The sequence below is a fragment of the Bos grunniens genome, chromosome 10 (genome assembly GCF_055505025.1).
Source record: "Bos grunniens cultivar Pamir isolate PY7600 chromosome 10, Bosgru_T2T1.0, whole genome shotgun sequence".
Classification (NCBI taxonomy): Eukaryota; Metazoa; Chordata; class Mammalia; order Artiodactyla; family Bovidae; genus Bos; species Bos grunniens.
In genome coordinates, this window is record NC_141174.1 from 51,782,346 (window position 1) to 51,801,255 (window position 18,910).

General features: G+C 38.3%; 1 protein-coding gene across 5 annotated transcripts in view; it reads right to left on the reverse strand.

Annotated features, from left to right (window-relative positions):
- The window catches only part of ADAM10 (ADAM metallopeptidase domain 10), a 143,612-nt gene that overhangs the window by 79,256 nt on the left and 45,446 nt on the right, over positions 1–18,910 (reverse strand). For all 5 annotated transcript variants that reach the window (XM_086321199.1, XM_086321202.1, XM_086321198.1 and 2 more), the window contains one exon: positions 392–510. In XM_086321199.1, the coding sequence (XP_086177325.1) occupies positions 392–494 (103 nt within the window). In that variant the 5' untranslated portion in view covers positions 495–510. The remainder of the gene's footprint in view (positions 1–391; positions 511–18,910) is intronic.

An 18,910-nucleotide genomic window follows, 5' to 3' on the forward strand; every position in this document is an offset into this window, starting at 1 on the left:
GTTCAGGATGGGGAATACAGGTATACCTGTGGCAGATTCATTTCGATATTTGGCAAAACTAATACAATATTGTAAAGTTAAAAAAAAAATAAAATTAAAAAAAAATAAAATTTATTACAAAAAAAAAACCAAAATAAAAATAAAAAAATAAATACACTATGTCTGCTGTCAATAAAAATAAAATAAAAGCCAGATACTACATAATTCGATACTAAACATATGTAAAAATTGATCCAAGAATTACTTCATCCTTCAAAGACCACTGTTCTTCATGATACAGTCAAATCTGCCCAGGATTTATACCATCTTTCTGAAATATTTGCCTACACTTCAAACAACATGAATTTCCTTGTGTAGAAAAAAATCAGAGTTCTTTTAAGGTTCAACTTACCATAAATATGTCCAGTGTAAATATGAGAAGTATCATAATCCAGTACTGCATTTGATGTTTCCACCCTAAACTCCTCACTGAAAAGGGAAGTATCCCTCTTCATTCGAAGGTTGAAATGTCTGCAGAGAGGGTGGAAAAGGAAAAAAATGAAATTAAAAGGATCCAAATTTAAACAATTATTTTTTTAAATAAAGAAAATCTGCAAAATGGACTGTTCCACAAAACTTGTCTATTTGGGAAATAACTGACCAATTTTCTTATTAAAATTCTGATCTAAAATTAACCTAACACTGATAAAACTCACATACAAATAAATAATCTGTAATCATCTAGGAATATATTAAAAAATAAATGCCTATAGGCTGATTCCTACATAGTGAAACAAGATCATTCTGAGGGCAGCTAAGATGATTGAAGATAAAAAGAAGCTTCTTGACTCAATTACTGTTATTCACCACTACCTGTCTTTCCTCTCTAGTAATTCCACAGCTTTGCCATTTTCTCCTCTTATCCACAATTCAGATAATACATACGAAAGTGTCATCTAATTAGATATTTAACATCTCCTCTCAGAAAAGTTAAGTATGCATGCTCTTTCCTACAGACACATACAGAAAGAGACACACACACATACATACACACACACACAGAAAACGTTTCAAATCCTTTATTTTTCCCTGGGGCAACTTCTTTTAGTTCTTTTTAGACGTTTCTCAGTTCAGTTTGGAGACTCCAACACAAAGAACCATGATAGCTGAAATCATACTCATTCTAACTGTCCTCTATAAAAGAAAAGACCAAAATACTAAAATAAAATTAAGTAAAGAAATCTCAGGTTTTAGAATCAAATTCAGAATCAAAATCTTAAGCCTAAATTTACTAGTCCAGTATTTCTATCCACTAAATAAAGATAACACATTCTGTTCTCTGGAACCATTTTAAGGACTAGGGATTATAATCTATGAAAAAATAAACTCATTAACACGGTACTTGGCACAAAGGAGATGTAAAGGATAACATATTAGCTATCACTAGTAAACTCTTAGAACTAAATCAACTGCCATAACTTTCATAATCAACTAACTAATCAATTTTCACAACTGCCATAAAAGTGTGCATATAACATAATTTCTACTTAATGAATATGAACCAAAGTTTTTAATTAGCCAACCTTCAAATGTTATAGGACAAGAAATAATTTGAACTGTGACACACTGCTGCTGAAGGTAAAAAATGGAACAATTTGGAAAATTGGCTGTTATTTATAAAGTTAAACATGCAAAAACCCTATGACCCAGAATTCTACACCAAGAGAAATGAAAATATAAAATATATGTCCACACAAACAACTGGACACAAATGTCCAAAGCAGTTTTATTCAAAATAGCCAAAACCTGGAAATAACCTTAATGTCAATCAGCAAGTAGAGAGAGAAAAGGTTGTGGCTTATTCATATAGTAGCAAACTATTCAACAATAAAATGAGTCAGTTCAGTTCAGTTGTTTAGTCATGTCTGACTCTCTGCAACCCCATGGACTGCAGCACACCAGGCTTCCCTGTCCATCATCAACTCCTGGAGCTTCCTCAGACCCATGTCCATCGAGTTGGTGATGCCATCCAACCATCTCATCCTCTGTCATTCCCTTCTCCTGCCTTCAATCTTTCCTAGCATCAGGTCTTTTTCCAGTGAGTCAGTTCTTCCCATCAGGTGGCCAAAATATTGGAGTTTCAGCTTCAGCATCAGTCCTTCCAATGAATATTCAAGACTGATTCCCTTTACGAAGAAACTGGTTGGATCTCCTTGCGGTCCAAGGGACTCTCAAGAGTCTTCTCCAACAACACATTTCAAAAGCATCAATTCTTCAGCACTCAGCTTTCTTTATGGTCCAAACTCTCACATCCAAACACGACTGCTGGAAAAACCATAGCTTTGAACTACACAGACCTTTGTCAGCAATGTCTCTGCTTTTTAATATGCTGTCTAGGTTGGTGATAGATTTGCTTCCAAGGAGGAAGCGTCTTTTAATTTCATGGCTGCAGTCACCATCTGCAGTCATTTTGGAGCCCCCAAAAATAAAGTCTGTCACTGTTTCCATTGTGTCCCCATCTATTTGCCATGAAGTGACGGGACTGGATGCCATGATCTTCATTTCTTGAATGTTGAGCTTTAAGCCAACTTTTTCACTCTCATCTTTCACTTTCATCAACAGGTTCTTTAATTCTTATTTACTTTCTGCCATAAGGCTGGTGTCATCTGCATATCTGAGATATACAAGGTTGTGTCACCTGCATATCAACATTATATATTTAATAAAATGATTAAATTCCTAAAAATAGGTACTTTTATAACACAAAAGACTGCACATAGTATAATTCCATATACATGTAATTTAACAGGGAAAATCTATAGTGTCAGAAAGCAGATCAGTGATTACCTGGGATGGAGAGAGACTAAGAGCAAATGGGAATGAAGGAACTTTTTTGCTCTGATGGAAATGTTCTACACCTTGGTTTGAATGGTGGTTCACAAGTACATACATTAATCAAAACTTAAACTATATACTTGAAATGATAAAACTATACAATAAAGGACAGAGACAGCATGGGCCTAACAGAAGCAGAAGATATTAAGAGGTGGCAAGAATACACAGAGCAACTATACAAAAACGATCTTAATGACCCAGATAATCACAATGGTGTGATCATTCACCTAAGGCCAGACATCCTGGAATGCTAAGTCAAGTGGGCCTTAGGAAGCATCACTACAAACAAAGCTAGTGGAGGTGATGGAATTCCAGTTGAGCTATTTCAAATCCTAAAAGATGATGCTGTGAAAGTGCTGCACTCAATATGCCAGCCTATTTGGAAAACTCAGCAGTGGCCACAGGACTGGAAAAGGTCAGTTTTCATTCCAATCCCAAAGAAAGGCAATGCCAAAGAATGCTCAAACTACCGCACAATTACACTCATCTCACACTCTAGCAAAGTAATGCTCAAAATTCTCCAAGCTAGGCTTCAACAGTATGTGAACCGAAAACTTCCAAATGTTCAAGCTGGATTCAGAAAAGGCAGGGGAACCCAAGATCAAATTGCCAATATCCACTGGATCACAGAAAAAGCAAGAGAATTTCAGAAAAACATCTGCTTCACAGACTACGCTAAAGCTTTTGACTGTGTAGATCACAACAAACTGTGGAAAATTCTTAAAGAAATGGGAATACCAGACCATCTTACCTGCCTCCTGAGAATTCTGTATGCAGGTCAAGAAGCAACAATAGAACCAGACATGGAACATCGGACTGGTTCAAAATTGGGAAAGGAGTATGTCAAGGCTGTATATTTTCACCCTGCTTATTTAACTTATATGCAGAGTACATCATGTGAAACGCTGGGCTGGATGAAGCACAAGCTGGAATCAAGATTGCCAGGAGAAATATCAATACCTCAGATATGCAGATGACACAACCCTAATGGCAGAAAGCAAAGAGGAACTAAAGAGCCTCTTGATGAAAGTGAATGAGGAGAGTGAAAAAGCTGGCATAAAACTCAACATTCAAAAAACAAAGATTATGGCATCCGGTCACATCACTCATGGCAAACAGATGGGGAAACGGTGAAAATAGTGAGAGACTTCTTTTGGCGGGGGCTCCAAAATCACTGCAGCCATGGTGACTGCCGTCGTGAAATTAAAAGACACTTTCTCCTTGGCAAAAAAGCTATGACCAACCTAGACAGCATATTGAAAAACAGTGACATTACTTTGCCGACAAAGGTCAGTCTAGTCATGTATGGATGCGAGAACTGAACGATAAAGAAAGCTGAGCGCCGAAGAATTGATGCTTTTGAGTTGTGGTTTTTGGAGAAGACTCTTGAGACCCCTTGGACTGCAAGGATATCCAACCAGTCCATCCTAAAGGAGATCAGTCCTGAATATTCACTGGAAGGACTGATGCTGAAGCTGAAACTCCAATACTTTGGCCACCTGATGGGAAGAACTGACTCACTGGAAAAGGCCCTGATGCTGGGAAAGACTGCAAGCAGGAGGAGAAGGGGAAGACACAGGATGAGATGGTTGGATGGCATCACCAACTCCATGGACATGAGTCTGAGCAAGCTACGGGAGTTGGTGCTGGACAGGGAACCTAGTGTGCTGCAGTCCATGTGGTCGCAAAGAGTCACACACAACTGATCGACTGAACTGAACTGAAACTATACACTTGAAATGAACATAATATAAATTATACTTCAATAAAGACGATTTTAAAGAAAAAAATCAAATCATTTTTCAAGTGAATAGGGGTCAACAGTTGGGTTTTATCCATTAGCTTCATAATAATGTCACCGTTTTTGAACACTATAATCCTTTTTCCTTAATTTCCCGTCAATATTGGCAATCTTTTATTTTGTGGCTGCACTCACTTCTATTTGCCTAAAACTCTCACAAAATATCTCCTAGGGCTTCCCAAGTACTGTGACAATGACTGTAGGCTAGGAAAGATATCCTTAGAACCTTAAGGTTCTAATCCATTGTAGCAAGCAATCAACAAAGCCAAAGATCTTCTAAATGGGAATTCCACAGTTAAAAAAACAATCCTAAACAAATAGGAATCCTGCCTGAATTCTTATTCCACATCCTTTTCATAAAGTTGCTTTCATCAACTAACAGACAGGAAATCCTTGATCATATATACAAGTATAAATATACACACTGTTTTTTAAAGGATCATAATGATTTGAAAATCATTCATTTATATTCATTTATGTACTTTTAATTTACTATATAAATAGCACTTCTAAAAGAGCATCTTCGTTAAACAGACTAAACAGTAAAAGTCCATGAGCTTAATCTGTTTGTCATTCAGGATTTGTTTATTATTTAGCAAAACTGTTATACCTTAAAACCATTATAAGCAGGAGCTTAAACTTTTGACTCAAGGGTAAGAAAAATTACAGTGAACACTGCCTTAAAAAAAAAATTCACTGCATTTTGGGAAAACAGTTTGGTGGTTCCTCAAAAAGTTAAACAGAGAACTACTGTATTATCCAGAAATTCTACTTCTAGGTATACACCCTAAGGACCGGAAATCAGGGACTCATGTACACCAATGTTTATGGCATTATTCGTAATAGCCAAAAGATGGAAACAACCCTAATGTCCACCAACATATGGATTTCAAGATGTATGTATGAGTAGAATAAACATATAGTGGATTATTTAGCTTTAAAAAGGAATGGAATTCTGATACATGATACAACACGGATGAACCTTGGAAACACTATGCTAGGTGAAATGAGCCAGATGCAGAAGGTCATGTATCATATGACCCCAGTTATGAGGTACGTAGAATAGGCAACTTCCTAGGGACAGAAAGTAGAACAGAGGTTACCAAGGGCTGGTAGGTCAGAATACAGAGCTATTGTTTAATGGGTACACAGTTTCTGTTTGGTATAATCAAAAAGCTCTGGAAATGAACAGCAGTGATAGTTTGACAACACTTTGAATGTACCTAACGCCACTGAATTGTAACCATTAAAAATGGTTAAAATCGTTTAAGTTACATGTTATTTTGCCAACATAAAATAAAATTTCAAAAATCATGTATTCCCAAAAACTAAGGGATAAAATAAAATTGTGTGGGCAAAGATACCCATCCCAGTAGTAAAAGCCCCTGGAATATTGGTTGAGATACTACTGGTTGAGATAGCAGTATTGTGATAATGATGAGATTATAACATTGTTCTCAAATTGATGTAGGTTTCAGGGTTTCCTTGGTGGCTCAATGGTAAAGAATCCAACTGTCAATGCAGAAGACATGGGTTCGATTCCTGGGTTTGGAAAATTCCCTGGACAAAGAAATGGCAACCCACTCAAGTATTCATGCCTTGGAAAATCCCATGGACAGAAGAGTTTGGCAGGCTACAGTCCATGGGGTCACAAAGAATAAGACACAACTTCGTGATTAAACAACAAAAATAAAGTAGTTTCAGAGCACTTTCACACATATTACTGCACCTCATCCTCACAGTAACCTTGCAAGGGAAGCATGATGAATGTTTTTATGAGACTCAGGTCACAAGACTAGAATTAGGACTAGAGGTCTAGTATTTGGTTGCTGCATCTTCCTTTTGACCGTATCACAAATGCCTCTCAAGTATGTGATAGAAGCAGTCAAGTTAATATTTGCTGAGTGCTGTAGTGGTCTTAATGTATGTGATATTAGAAATCTTCACCAACAAGTTACCTTTTAAAATCTGAACAAATCCAAGTAAGATATAACCTTATCTGAATTTTACTGAAAATTTTACTGTACACCACCATACAAAGTACCCTTTGATTATTAATGCCTGAGACACTCTTAAGACCAAGGCTAAACTCTGTCCCCTTTTACTATGCTTCTTTCAGTAAGTTTAGTTCTTTTTTTGTTATTATAATATACTGCACTGCCACCAAAGATAAATTTTAGATTTCCTTTGAGGTGGAAGATGCTCTGTGTAAGGAACACTATTTGCACTGGGGATGTTTTCCTACTCTTAGATTTAACCACTGTGTTCACTGTATGGATCAATAGTATTTTGTATCTCATCCTGATTACAGTAGTTCTATTATCATTCTTTCTACAGTGCCATATAGTAAAGTTATAAAGAATGGAGTGAAATTATAGGCAGGCAAAATCAGCTAACAAATGACAGTCATTTGAAAAAATACATGAAACGGATTTTCCAAATCTCTGGCTTTGAAAATTTCATGCTTTGAAAATGCAGTTGTACCATGTGATAATAAAAGCTGGTTTTCCCCTCTGAGGCTTTAAAAAGCACTCTGAATCTAAGTAGTACTAGAAGTAGGAGAACCACCTTCAGTATGGACAACAAAATTAATTATGTTAGTGTATGATTCTGTTAGTTTCTAGATCATATACCTTCTATACTAATGAGGTACCATTCTATAGATTAGAACAGTTAAGATTATAGAGTAAAAAGAAGTTGTCTTTTCCCTCACATGATTATAGGCTATAGACAGTATATGGCTCTGACTCTCAGAAGAAACCAGCAATAGTTAAAGATGCATCCCTCGAACTGGTCATAGGATTAGGGCTGGTGCAAAATTGTGATTTTGCATTACTGTGAAACTTTGCTGTTTGATATTGGAATACATTCTTAAATAAATGTGGTTATGTTATACATCATTTTAATGGCATTTCTCACTTCATGTTTTTCTGCTAATGACTCACTGTTTGCTGTTTATGTTTATTTTAGATTACAGAAATGTTAGACAAAAAGCAAATTCAAGCGATTTTTTAAATCCAGTACAAAATGGGTCGTAAAACAGCAGAGACAACTCACGCAATATCAGCAAGCGTTTGGCCCAGGAACTGCTAATGAACGTACAGTGCAGTGATGATTCAAGAAGTTTTGCAAAGAAGACTAGAGCCTCAAATATGAAGCACATAGTGGCCAGCCATCAGAAACTGACAAGCACCAACTGAGAGCCATCACTGAAGATGATCCTCTTACAGCTACATGAGAAACTGCCGAAGAACTCAACATCAACCATCCTATGGTCATTTGGCATTTGAAGCAAATTGGAAAGGTGAAAAGGCTAGGTCACTGGGTGCCTCATGAGTAAAGTGAAGTTGCTCAGTCGTGTCCGACTCTTTGCAACCCCACTAGCCTACCAGGCTCCTCTGTCCATGGGATTTTCCAGGCAAGAATATTGGAGTGGGTAGCAATTTCCTTCTCCAACATGAGCTGACTGCAACTCAAAAAAGTTTTGAAGTGTTGTCTTTTTTTATTCTACACAATAACGACAAACCATTTCTTGATTAGACTGTGATGTGCAACAAAAAGTAGACTGTTTACAACAACCAGTGATGACCAGCTCAGTAGCTGGACCAAGCAAAAGCTCCAAAGCACTTCTAAAAGCTAAACTTGCACGAAAAAAAGGTCATGGTCTCTGGTGGTCTGCTGCCAGTCTGATCCACTACAGCTTTCTGAATCCTGATGAAACCATCACATCTGAGAAATATGCTCAGCAAATCGATGAGATACACCAAAAACTGCAACACCTGCAGCCGGCACTGGTCAGCAGAAAGGGCCCAATTCTTCTCCACAATGCCCGACCAACACGTCACACAACCAACATCTCAAAAGTTGAACAAATTGGGCTACAAAGTTTTGCCTCATCCACCATATTCACCTGATCTCTCACCAATCCACTACCACTTCTTCAAGCATCTTGACAACTTTTGCAGGGAAAACGCTTCCACAAACAGCAGAAAGCAGAAAATGCTTTCCAAGAGATTGTCAAATCCCAAGACGTGGATTTTCACGCTACAGGAATAAACAAACTTACTTCTCGTTGGCAAAAATGTGTTGATTGTAATGGTTCTTATTTTGATTAATAAAAATGTGTTTGAACCTAGTTACAATGATTTAAAAGTCATGGTCCAAAACCGCAATTACTTTTGTACCAACCTAATAGGACAAAAAAGCCTCAGCTAATGAAGTACCTTGTTAACTGGGGAAAGAAACCTGAGAGCAAAAGCTTTGCTTCCAAGTATGCCAGAGTGATGTGGCAGTCCCAGAGAGGTCTACTGTGTCTAAACAGGACAGGTTTGTCACAGGCCTGGAGAATGACTCCTAGAAATAAAACAGGACTTAACAGGCCTTCCTTAGAAAATAGACGTTTCTAGGTATTCTATCCCTGTAACATTCACCTTCTTCTTCATAAAGATGCTTGACAGAGTCTGCATCCAAATTATTTTTGTAAGACATGCTGCCAGTATTAATAGCAAATATTATTATAAGTCAAACAGTACACTTTTTGAAACAGAAAAGTCCTTTTTCAAATTATCTTAAAGAAGCCACCCCCCTGAAAAAGCATAAAACATAAGAGGTTGATAGAAAGGGAAAGAACAGTTAGCCCAGGTGTACGCCATTGGGCCAAACCTGAGGCATCCTCCACAGAAATTCTAGGGCTCTATAGTTTGAAAAACACAGTTCCAGGCTTTACTAATGGTCCTGAGGTAGACAGATTGCCCCAAATAAGCAAAAATAAACATATAAGATTCCTTAAGAATTACCAAGGAAGATAAACGTGAAACTAAAACTGAAGTTTGTAGTGGTAAGTGCTATGATGAAAAACAAAGCAGGATAAAAGGACAGAATGGAAGAAGGAAAGAAAGTGCTACTTTACAAACGGTGCTAGGCAAGATTTCTCTGAATGGATGACATTTGAGCAGAGATTTGAATGAAATGGAGGCTCAAGAGCCATGTGGCTATGGAGTGGAGGTGGGAAAGAGCTGTGAGCAGCAGAACTACACACACTGCGTGTTAGAGAAAAATCACTTGGGCTGAAGTGGTATATAGAGCGGGGAGGGGAGGAGATATGGTAAGAAAATAGAATATAGCACACAGAACATCTTTGTTCAATTAATGAAGACCTGGGCAGCCAGCAAGTTAATTCTTTATGTGACAAACGCTGTCTAAAACATCTCCATGAATATATTTCTTCAAACTACAATATTCCCTGTGCCCGTTGTGGGAAGTGAGAGGAAGGAAGGGGACTTGTCGTCCTGCTGCACATTCTCATTATCTCAAATCTCTCCTTTTAAAAGATAAAATTTGCCGTCTCCTCCCCCATGCTCCTCAAGGAGTCTACTCCCATACACATTTTTCTGCCTTTGTTACCTTTCCACATCCAGGGTGGCCTGAAGATTCAAACCCCTCCTCCAAGCCCCACTCGTGGGCTCTTCTCATTCAACTGCAACCATGCAAGCAGTTCAGGTCTCCTTTTATTTGGGTAAGTGGGTTCTACACTGAATTCTTATCCTCAGCCTCCTCCCACTTAAGATAAAGTTTCTGATGAAAAAGAGCTACTGCCATTCTGCAATAGCAAACTGTTTAACAACTTTTTGATTTTGCATTACTGATAGTATCAACCTCCAAAAGAAAATGATGAGAACTTCTACTCGAGATTTAATACTGATATACTGTGAATAACTGGTTGATGATGAAGTAGCAAGAACTTAAGACAACACCATCATCTTATCATCATGGAGTTTGTTAAAACAAGAAATAAGAATAAGCCTAAGAGAGAAAGTAAGTTCTAAGTTCAGCCACTCATGCTCGTGTCCGACTCTGTGACCCCATGGACTGCAGCACACCAGGCCTCCCTGTCCATCACCAACTCCAGGAGCTTGCTGAAACTGACGTCCATCTAGTCAGTGATGCCATCCAGCCATCTCATCCTCTGACATCTCCTTCTCCTCCGCCTTCAATCTTTCCCAACATCAGGGTCTTTTCCAAGGAGTCAGTTCTTCTCATCCAGTGGCCAAAGTATTGGAGTTTCAGCTTCAACATCAATCCTTTCAAAGAACACTAAGGACTGATCTCCTTTAGGATGGACTGGTTGGATCTCCTTGCAGTCCAAAGGACTCTCAAGAATCTTCTCCATCACAGTTCAAAAGCATTAATTCTTTGGCGCTCAGCTTTTTCTATGGTCCAACTCTCACATTCATACATGACTACTGGAAGAACCATAGCTTTGACTAGATGTATGTTTGTAGCAAAGGATTTAAAAAAACAGATTTTTAAACATTAACAGAGAGTATGACTAAAATCTCCTATTTGGGGACTTAAATATATATACAAGTGAAGCTGAATGACTGACCATGTCTCCAAAATGTCATCCAAGTTGGAGAGAGCAACCTCTGAAGTCTCTAAGATAAACAATGTGAAAGGCTCACTGAGTTTAATAATAAATATGAGCAAGCTACTGCTGAAAGCAAAACATTAAAAAACTGGAGGAGTCGTGTCAGAACAATTTTATTATGGACAATTAAAATGTGTTTGTATTTCTTACATTTGGGGAAAAACTAGCCAAGCTATACTCAAAAACTAACCAGGTCCTTGCATTCAATCACCACAGAATTAGTAGAGATGGTTTTTCAAAGATACTGGCCCAATATGCTCTTTTAACCAAAATGCCCAAAGATACCCTGGTTATTATCATAAATTATTAGAAATTCAAACAAAAAAATGTTACTTCTTTACCCTTATACATGACTATGAAGTCCCCAAATTTGAATTACTTTGTATAACTAGATCAGCGAGATCAAACAAAACTAGAGAAATTCAAAGGATTATTAACGTGGACTAGGAATACCGGTAATGTTTAGCAAGACAAAAGCAAAAAGCAGCAATTAACCACTCCCTTCCTCTGAACGCTTTTCCCTGGCTTCTAGGTATTATGCTCTCAGGTTTCCTACTTTTCTTACCACTCTTCAGTTTTTGCACCCCCTCCTCCACTTACAACTTAAAATACTGGCATTCAGCAGCACTTCAGCAACTGGGCCCTCTTCATAAACGTCACATAACATGTTCAAAACTGAACTTCTGACTTCTCCTCAAAACTTATAGCTGTTCCCGTATCCTATCTCAGTAAATGGCTCCAGCAATCACTCATTTGCTCAAACTAGAAAAAGTCATCCTCGACTCCTCTTAGGACCTCACTATGTATGAATTATGCCCAATAAATTCTACCTTCAAAATATCTCTCACATTTATCCACTCTCCTTCATCATCTCTAGTACCATCCTAATCCAGGATACCACTTCTCATGTTCAGTTCAGTCGCTCAGTCGTGTCCGACTCTTTACGATCCCATGAACGATGAACTCTCTGTCCATTACCAACTCCCGGAGCTTACTCAAACTCATGTCCATCGAGTCGGTGATGCCATCCAGCCATCTCATTCTCTGTCGTCCCCTTCTCCTCCTGCCCCCAATCCCTCCCAGCATCAGGGTCTTTTCCAATAAGTCAACTCTTCGCATGAGGTGGCCAAAGTATTGGAGTTTCAGCTTCAGATCAGTCCTTCCAATGAACACCCAGGACTGATCTCTTTTAGGATGGGCTAGTTGGATCTCCTTGCAGTCCAAGGGACTCTCAAGAGTCTTCTCCGACACCACAGTTCAAAAGCATCAATTCTTCAGCACTCACCTTTCTTCACAATCCAACTCTCACATCCATACATGACCACTTCTCATGAGGATGTCTTAATCCCTTTAACGTTACTCCTTTCCAAACTATTCTTCATCTGCAGCCAGACCAGACTTTTTTTACCTCATAAAGTTACTTACCATTAAAAATGTTCCACGGTTAAGTAAAAAAACTATCACCATGACTTACATACACTCTCAAAGATCTGGCTCCTGCTTACGTCAGCCTAATTAGAAACCATTCTCCCTCACATCTTAGGAACCAGCCATACTGAAATTCCTTCATCTCAGTATCTTCACACATGCAATAGAGGAAATATCCTCTGTCTAATCACCTCCTTCTTTGTCATCTTTCCCGGATCCATTTAAAGTCATTTTCTAAGACCAGTGGCCTTCCCTGACCCCCAGACAAGATGGTATTCCCCTATGCTCCCACAGCAATCTTTTAAAACATTCTTAACATTTACCACAGCTATTATTCCTAATATAATACCTCTATTTTTCTTGAGTCCATAAAATCCTGAACAGTAAGAACTTCTCTTGTTCAGCTTCTCCATTCCTAGCAGCTACTAAAAGTGCCTGAAAGGGAATTCCCTGGCAATCTAGTGGTGAGAACTCCACAATTCCACTGCCAGGGGCTCAGGTTCAACCTCTGGCTGGGGAACTAAGTTCCTGCAAGCCGTGCAGCACAACCAAAACTAAAGTACAAGTAAACAAAAGCACCTGAAATACACTGGATGCTTAATAAATGCGTCAAACAATGCAAGGATTGAAATAAAACATACAAGTGGACTTAGTAAATCATGGCATACAAAAACTAGAGAAACATCTCTTGTAGCTTAAATAAAAATAAAGGAAATATACATTTGTTCATTCAATCCAAGAATCAAAATTCCATTTAACAGAATTTGTGATTTAGGTTTTAAAAAAAGAAAAAGACAAGTACTACTACACATAACACAATTATTTGTCTAAGATTTAAGATTCCTGATATGCTAGACTTTGTGTTTATATTTGATTTGTTGTTTCAGCATTATTCTCCCAGTACAGACTATTTTAGAACCTAACTAGTACAAAGTGACTGGAGAAGGCAATGGCACCCCACTCCACTACTCTTGCCTGGAATATCCCATGGATGGAGGAGCCTGGTAGGCTGCAGTTCATGGGGTCACTAAGACTCAGATATGACTGAACAACTTCCCTTTCACTTTTCACTTTCATGCATTGGAGAAGGAAATGGCAACCCACTCCAGTGTTCTTGCCTGGAGAATCCCAGGGATGGGGGAGCCTGGTGGGCTGCCGTCTATGGGGTCACACAGACTCGGACACGACTGAAGTGACTTAGCAGTACAAAGTGACTAGGACTTGAGAAAATTTCAGAGATGCACACAACAATTCAAGTTTATCCCTACGAACAAGTATCAGAAATACATGTCCATCTAAAAAGCAGAAAAAAAGTTGAAGAGGTTATAATACAACCAAGTGAGGAATCTTGGTGTCCAGAAGCTACTTCAAATAGGAAGTGTATATGTGATTATCAAAGATTTTTAAAACCTATTTAATGTTTTAAAATATTACATTACTTACAAGATTTCACTGATGCTTAATAAAACAACCAAGCAGGCATAATATTACCAATAAACTAAACATATCCATTCAACACGGTTATATTAATCAGGTATAGTGAAATCGGATAAACATTAGTCATACAAAATCCTTGCTATACTTTTAAGAGACAGCACAACAACTTAGAGAGGGCTTAGTCACTTAAAGAACAGAAAAAAACAAAGCTGCCTATGAATCTGAATTTAGTCTGAGTTGGGGAGCTTATTTCACAAAAAGAGCACACTGCAAATCCAAAATTCTAGTGTGAAATATAACTTACAACTGAGGATTGTAATTGAAGAATGATGGATGGACTTTCCTACTAGGCATATACTTAATTTCTGACATTTACGTGTCTAGGTCACCTACTCTAGAAACTGACATTCAATATGCTATCAGATACAAGCCTGTTTTAGATCAACTTTCCAAAGAATTGAAAATAGTCAGAAAAACACTTTTACACTCTTATTTCCATTCCTTTTTCAAAAAGAAAGGAAGCTCAGTTTAAGTTTTTTAAAAAATTCATCTTCTCTTTTATATAAATCCTACTTAGTGCTTAAAAACATGTAAAATAAAAATGCTTCATGTTAAAATCTTATCTAAGAAGCTAAGTTCAGAGCAATCATCAGCTCTCAATTTAACTTCTTCAACACAAAATTACATGAACACAACTAAGCTCTTCCTACTCTTATTTTAGTAAGTAACTCAAGTAGCCAGTGTAGCCTTCACAATTTTAAAAATATATATTTGTTAAGCTTTTACTATCTGTGTAAGCATAAAGAATAGGATATCTTAGAAAATCCACTGCGGAGACACAGTGGTATGAAATGAAGTCTGTGCCAAAAGGCACTGCACCTGATGTAAAGTAGGTCCAAAGAAGTACCATTTTCCCTTCAAAACTTTTGCTCTAACTTGCTCAAATTTTGCTGGAAGAGATTTAAGTGGAATAGATTTTAATAGATTAAATTTAAAACCTTTCAAAATTCTGTTTTTCCATATCCATAACAACAGCATTTTTACATAACTCAAATTTATCCTGTTTCTCATGAGTTGGCATCCATTTCTACTGTCTAGATTCTTATCTCTTCAAGTGTGCTGGTTTGTCTACAGAGTTAAAAGGGTCGTGGGTTTCTATTACCCTACTCATGATATGTCAAAGATCAAGTCTAAGATGCTACCTGACTAACCCAACTCCAGTCATGAAGAATATCTATGCCTTTTACAAGTTACCTGGACCACATTCTTGACATCCTTATATATCAGAGGTTGTGAGAACCTAAGTCCCAAACTCCAAAGAAAATTTCACAAGAAGTATCAGACCGTTTATTTTTAGCAGCTTGGAAATGTACAATTTAGGCTACAGGAATAATTATATTGTCAAAACCAGAAAAAACTATTGGTTTTATTTTTTATTTTTTTAAACTATTGGTTTTAGACTATATAAGTACTCTAAAATATTATACTCAGATCAGATCAGATCAGTCGCTCAGTCATGTCCGACTCTTTGCAACCCCATGAATCACAGCACACCAGGCCACCCTGTCCATCACCAACTCCCGAAGTTCACTCAGACTCATGTCCATCGAGTCAGTGATGCCATCCAGCCATCTCATCCTCTGTCGTCCCCTTCTCCTCCTGCCCCCAATCCTTCCCAGCATCAGCGTCTTTTCCAATGAGTCAACTCTTCGCATGAGGTGGCCAAAGTACCGGAGTTTCAGCTTTAGCATCATTCCTTCCAAAGAACACCCAGCACTGATCTCCTTCAGACTGGACTGGTTGGATTCCCCTGGACTCCTTGCAGTCCAAGGGACTCTCAAGAGTCTTCTCCAACACCACAGTTCAAAAGCATCCATTCTTCGGCGCTCAGCCTTCTTCACAGTCCAACTCTCACATCCATACATGACCACAGGAAAAACCATAGCCTTGACTAGACGAACCTTTGCTGGCAAAGGAATGTCTCTGCTTTTGAATATGCTATCTAGGTTGGTCATAACTTTCCTTCCAAGGAGTAAGTGTCCTTTAATTTCATGGCTGCAGTCACCGTCTGTAGTGATTTTGGAGCCCAGAAAAATAAAGTCTGACAATGTTTCCCCATCTACTTCCCATGAAGTGGTGAGACCGGATGCCATGATCTTCATTTTCTGAATGGTGAGCTTTAAGCCAACTTTTTCACTCTCCACTTTCACTTTCATCAAGAGGCTTTTTAGTTCCTCTTCACTTTCTGCCATAAGGGTGGTGTCATATGCATATCTGAGGTTATTGATATTTCTCCCAGCAATCTTAATTCCAGCTTGTGTTTCTTCCAGTCCAGCGTTTTTCATGATGTACTCTGCATATAAGTTAAATAAACAGGGTGACAATATACAGCCTTGACGAACTCCTTTTCCTATTTGGAACCAGTCTGTTGTTCCATGTCCAGTTCTACCTGTTGCTTCCTGACCTACATACACATTTCTCAAGAGGCAGATCAGATGGTCTGGTATTCCCATCTCTTTCAGAATTTTCCACAGTTTATTGTGATCCACACAGTCAAAGGCTTTGGCATAGTCAATAAAGCAGAAATAGATGTTTTTCTGGAACTCTCTTGCTTTTTCTATGATCCAGCAGATTTTGGCAATTTGATCTCTGGTTCCTCTGCCTTTTCTAAAACCAGCTTGAACATCAGGAAGTTCACGGTTCACCACAATTAGATAAAATTTTGATATCTTTTATATTATATGCAAAATGTATATTAGATAGAAACAAGTTTTGATTTATTGATTACATACCTAAAAAATTTAACAAAGAGCCAAAAAATAGTTTATTACAGACTCAGTTCAGTTCAGTCGCTCAATCGTGTCTGGCTCTTTGCAAGCCCATGGACTGCAGCAGACCAGGCCTCCCTGTCCATCACCAACTCCTGGAGTTTAACCAGACTCATCTCCATTGAGTAGGTGATGCCATCCAGCCATCTCATCCTCTGTCGTCCCCTTGTCCTCCTGCCTTCAATCTTTCCCAACACCAGGGTCTTTTCAAACGAGTTAGTTCTCGCATCAGGTGGCCAAAGATTTGGACTTTCAGCTTCAACATCAATCCTTCCAATGAACACTAAGGACTGATCTCCTTTAGGATGGACTGGGTGGATCTCCTTGCAATCCAAAGGACTCTCAAGATTCTTCTCCAATACCACAGTTCAAAAGCATCAATTCTTCAGCGCTCAGCTTTCTTGATAGTCCAATTCTCACATCCATACATGACTACCAGAAAAAACCATAGCCTTGACTAGACAGACCTTTGTTGGCAAAGTAATGTCTCTGCTTTTTAATATGCTGTCTAGGTTGGTCATAACTTTCCTTCCAAGGAGTAAGCATCTTTCAATTTCATGGCTGCAATCACTATCTGCAATGATTTTGGAGCCCAAAATAATAAAGTCTGACACTGTTTCCACAGTTTCCCCAAGTATTTGCCATGAAGTGATGGGACCGGATGCCATAATCTTATTTTTCTGAATGTTGAGCTTTAAGCCAGCTTTTTCACTCTCCTCTTTCACTTTCATCAAGAGGCTCTTTAGTTCTTCTTCACTTTCTGCCATAAGGGAGATGTCATCTGCACATCTGAGGTGATTCATAGTTTTCCTGGTAATCTTGATTCCAGCTTGTGCTTCTTCCAGCCCAGCATTTCTCATGATGTATAATCTGCATATAAGTTAAATAAGCAGGGTGACAATATACAGCCTTGACATACTCCTTTTCCTGTTTGGAACCAGTCTGTTGTTCCATGTCCAGTTCTAACTCTTGCCTCCTGACCAGGATACAGATTTCTCAAGAGGCAGGTCTGGTGGTCTGGTATTCCCATCTCTTTCAGAATTTTCCACAGTTTCTTGTGATCCACACAGTCAAAGGCTTTGGCACAGTCAATAAAGCAGAAATAGATGTTTTTCTGGAACTCTCTTGCTTTTTTGATGATTCACTGGATGTTGGCAATTTGATCTCTGGTTCCTCTGCCTTTTCTAAACCCAGCTTGAACATCTGGAAGTTCATGGTTCACGTATTGCTAAAGCCTGGCTTAGAGAATTTTGAGCATTACTTTACTAGCGTGTGAGATGAGTGCAATTATTACAGACTAGATAGTGTTTGAGCTTTTTGTTTTTTTTTAATTCATTACTTTGGTGTTACTAATATATTTTGTAGAATTTTAAAGCAGAAGAAGCCTTAAACATTATCTCATCCAAACATCAAGGTTTTACTAATGAGCAAACTAAGGCTCAAAAGAAATCACTAGACAACACATGTCAGATGACAGGGGAACACCAATCAGTCTCCAAATTACCACAATCCTCCTTTCTCTATCTAGTACAAAAAATACATACACACACACACACAAGAAAAACTGAAATTTCATGATGTATATGAGTCAAACTATTATGCTATACACCTTAAATTTATACAGTGCGTGTGTGTGTGCTCAGTCACTTCAGTCATGTCCAACTCTGCAACCCTGTGGACCATAGCCCACCAAGCTCCTCTGATTCTCCAGGCAAGAATCCTGTAGTGGATTGCTATGCCTTCCTCCAGGGTATCTTCCTGACCCAGGGATCAAACCCACATCTCCTGTACTGCAAGCAAATTCTCACTGAGCCACCAGAGAAGCCCCCATGTCAATTAAATCTCAATAAAACTGCAAGGGGGAAGAAAAGGGAAAAGCTTTTTCATAGAATTGTCAAAAATGGCCTTTAGGCTTAAAGAACCTTGACATTTCTTCAGTGATATTTGTAAACCTGGGGTTTGGTACACCCTTTTTTTTTTTTATCATTGAACAAGTTTCTTTTTTATTTTTTAATTAATTTATTTTAATTGGAGGCTAATTACTTTACAATATTGCAGTGGTTTTTGCCATACATTGACATGAATTAGCCATGGGTACACCCTTTCTTTTTGAGG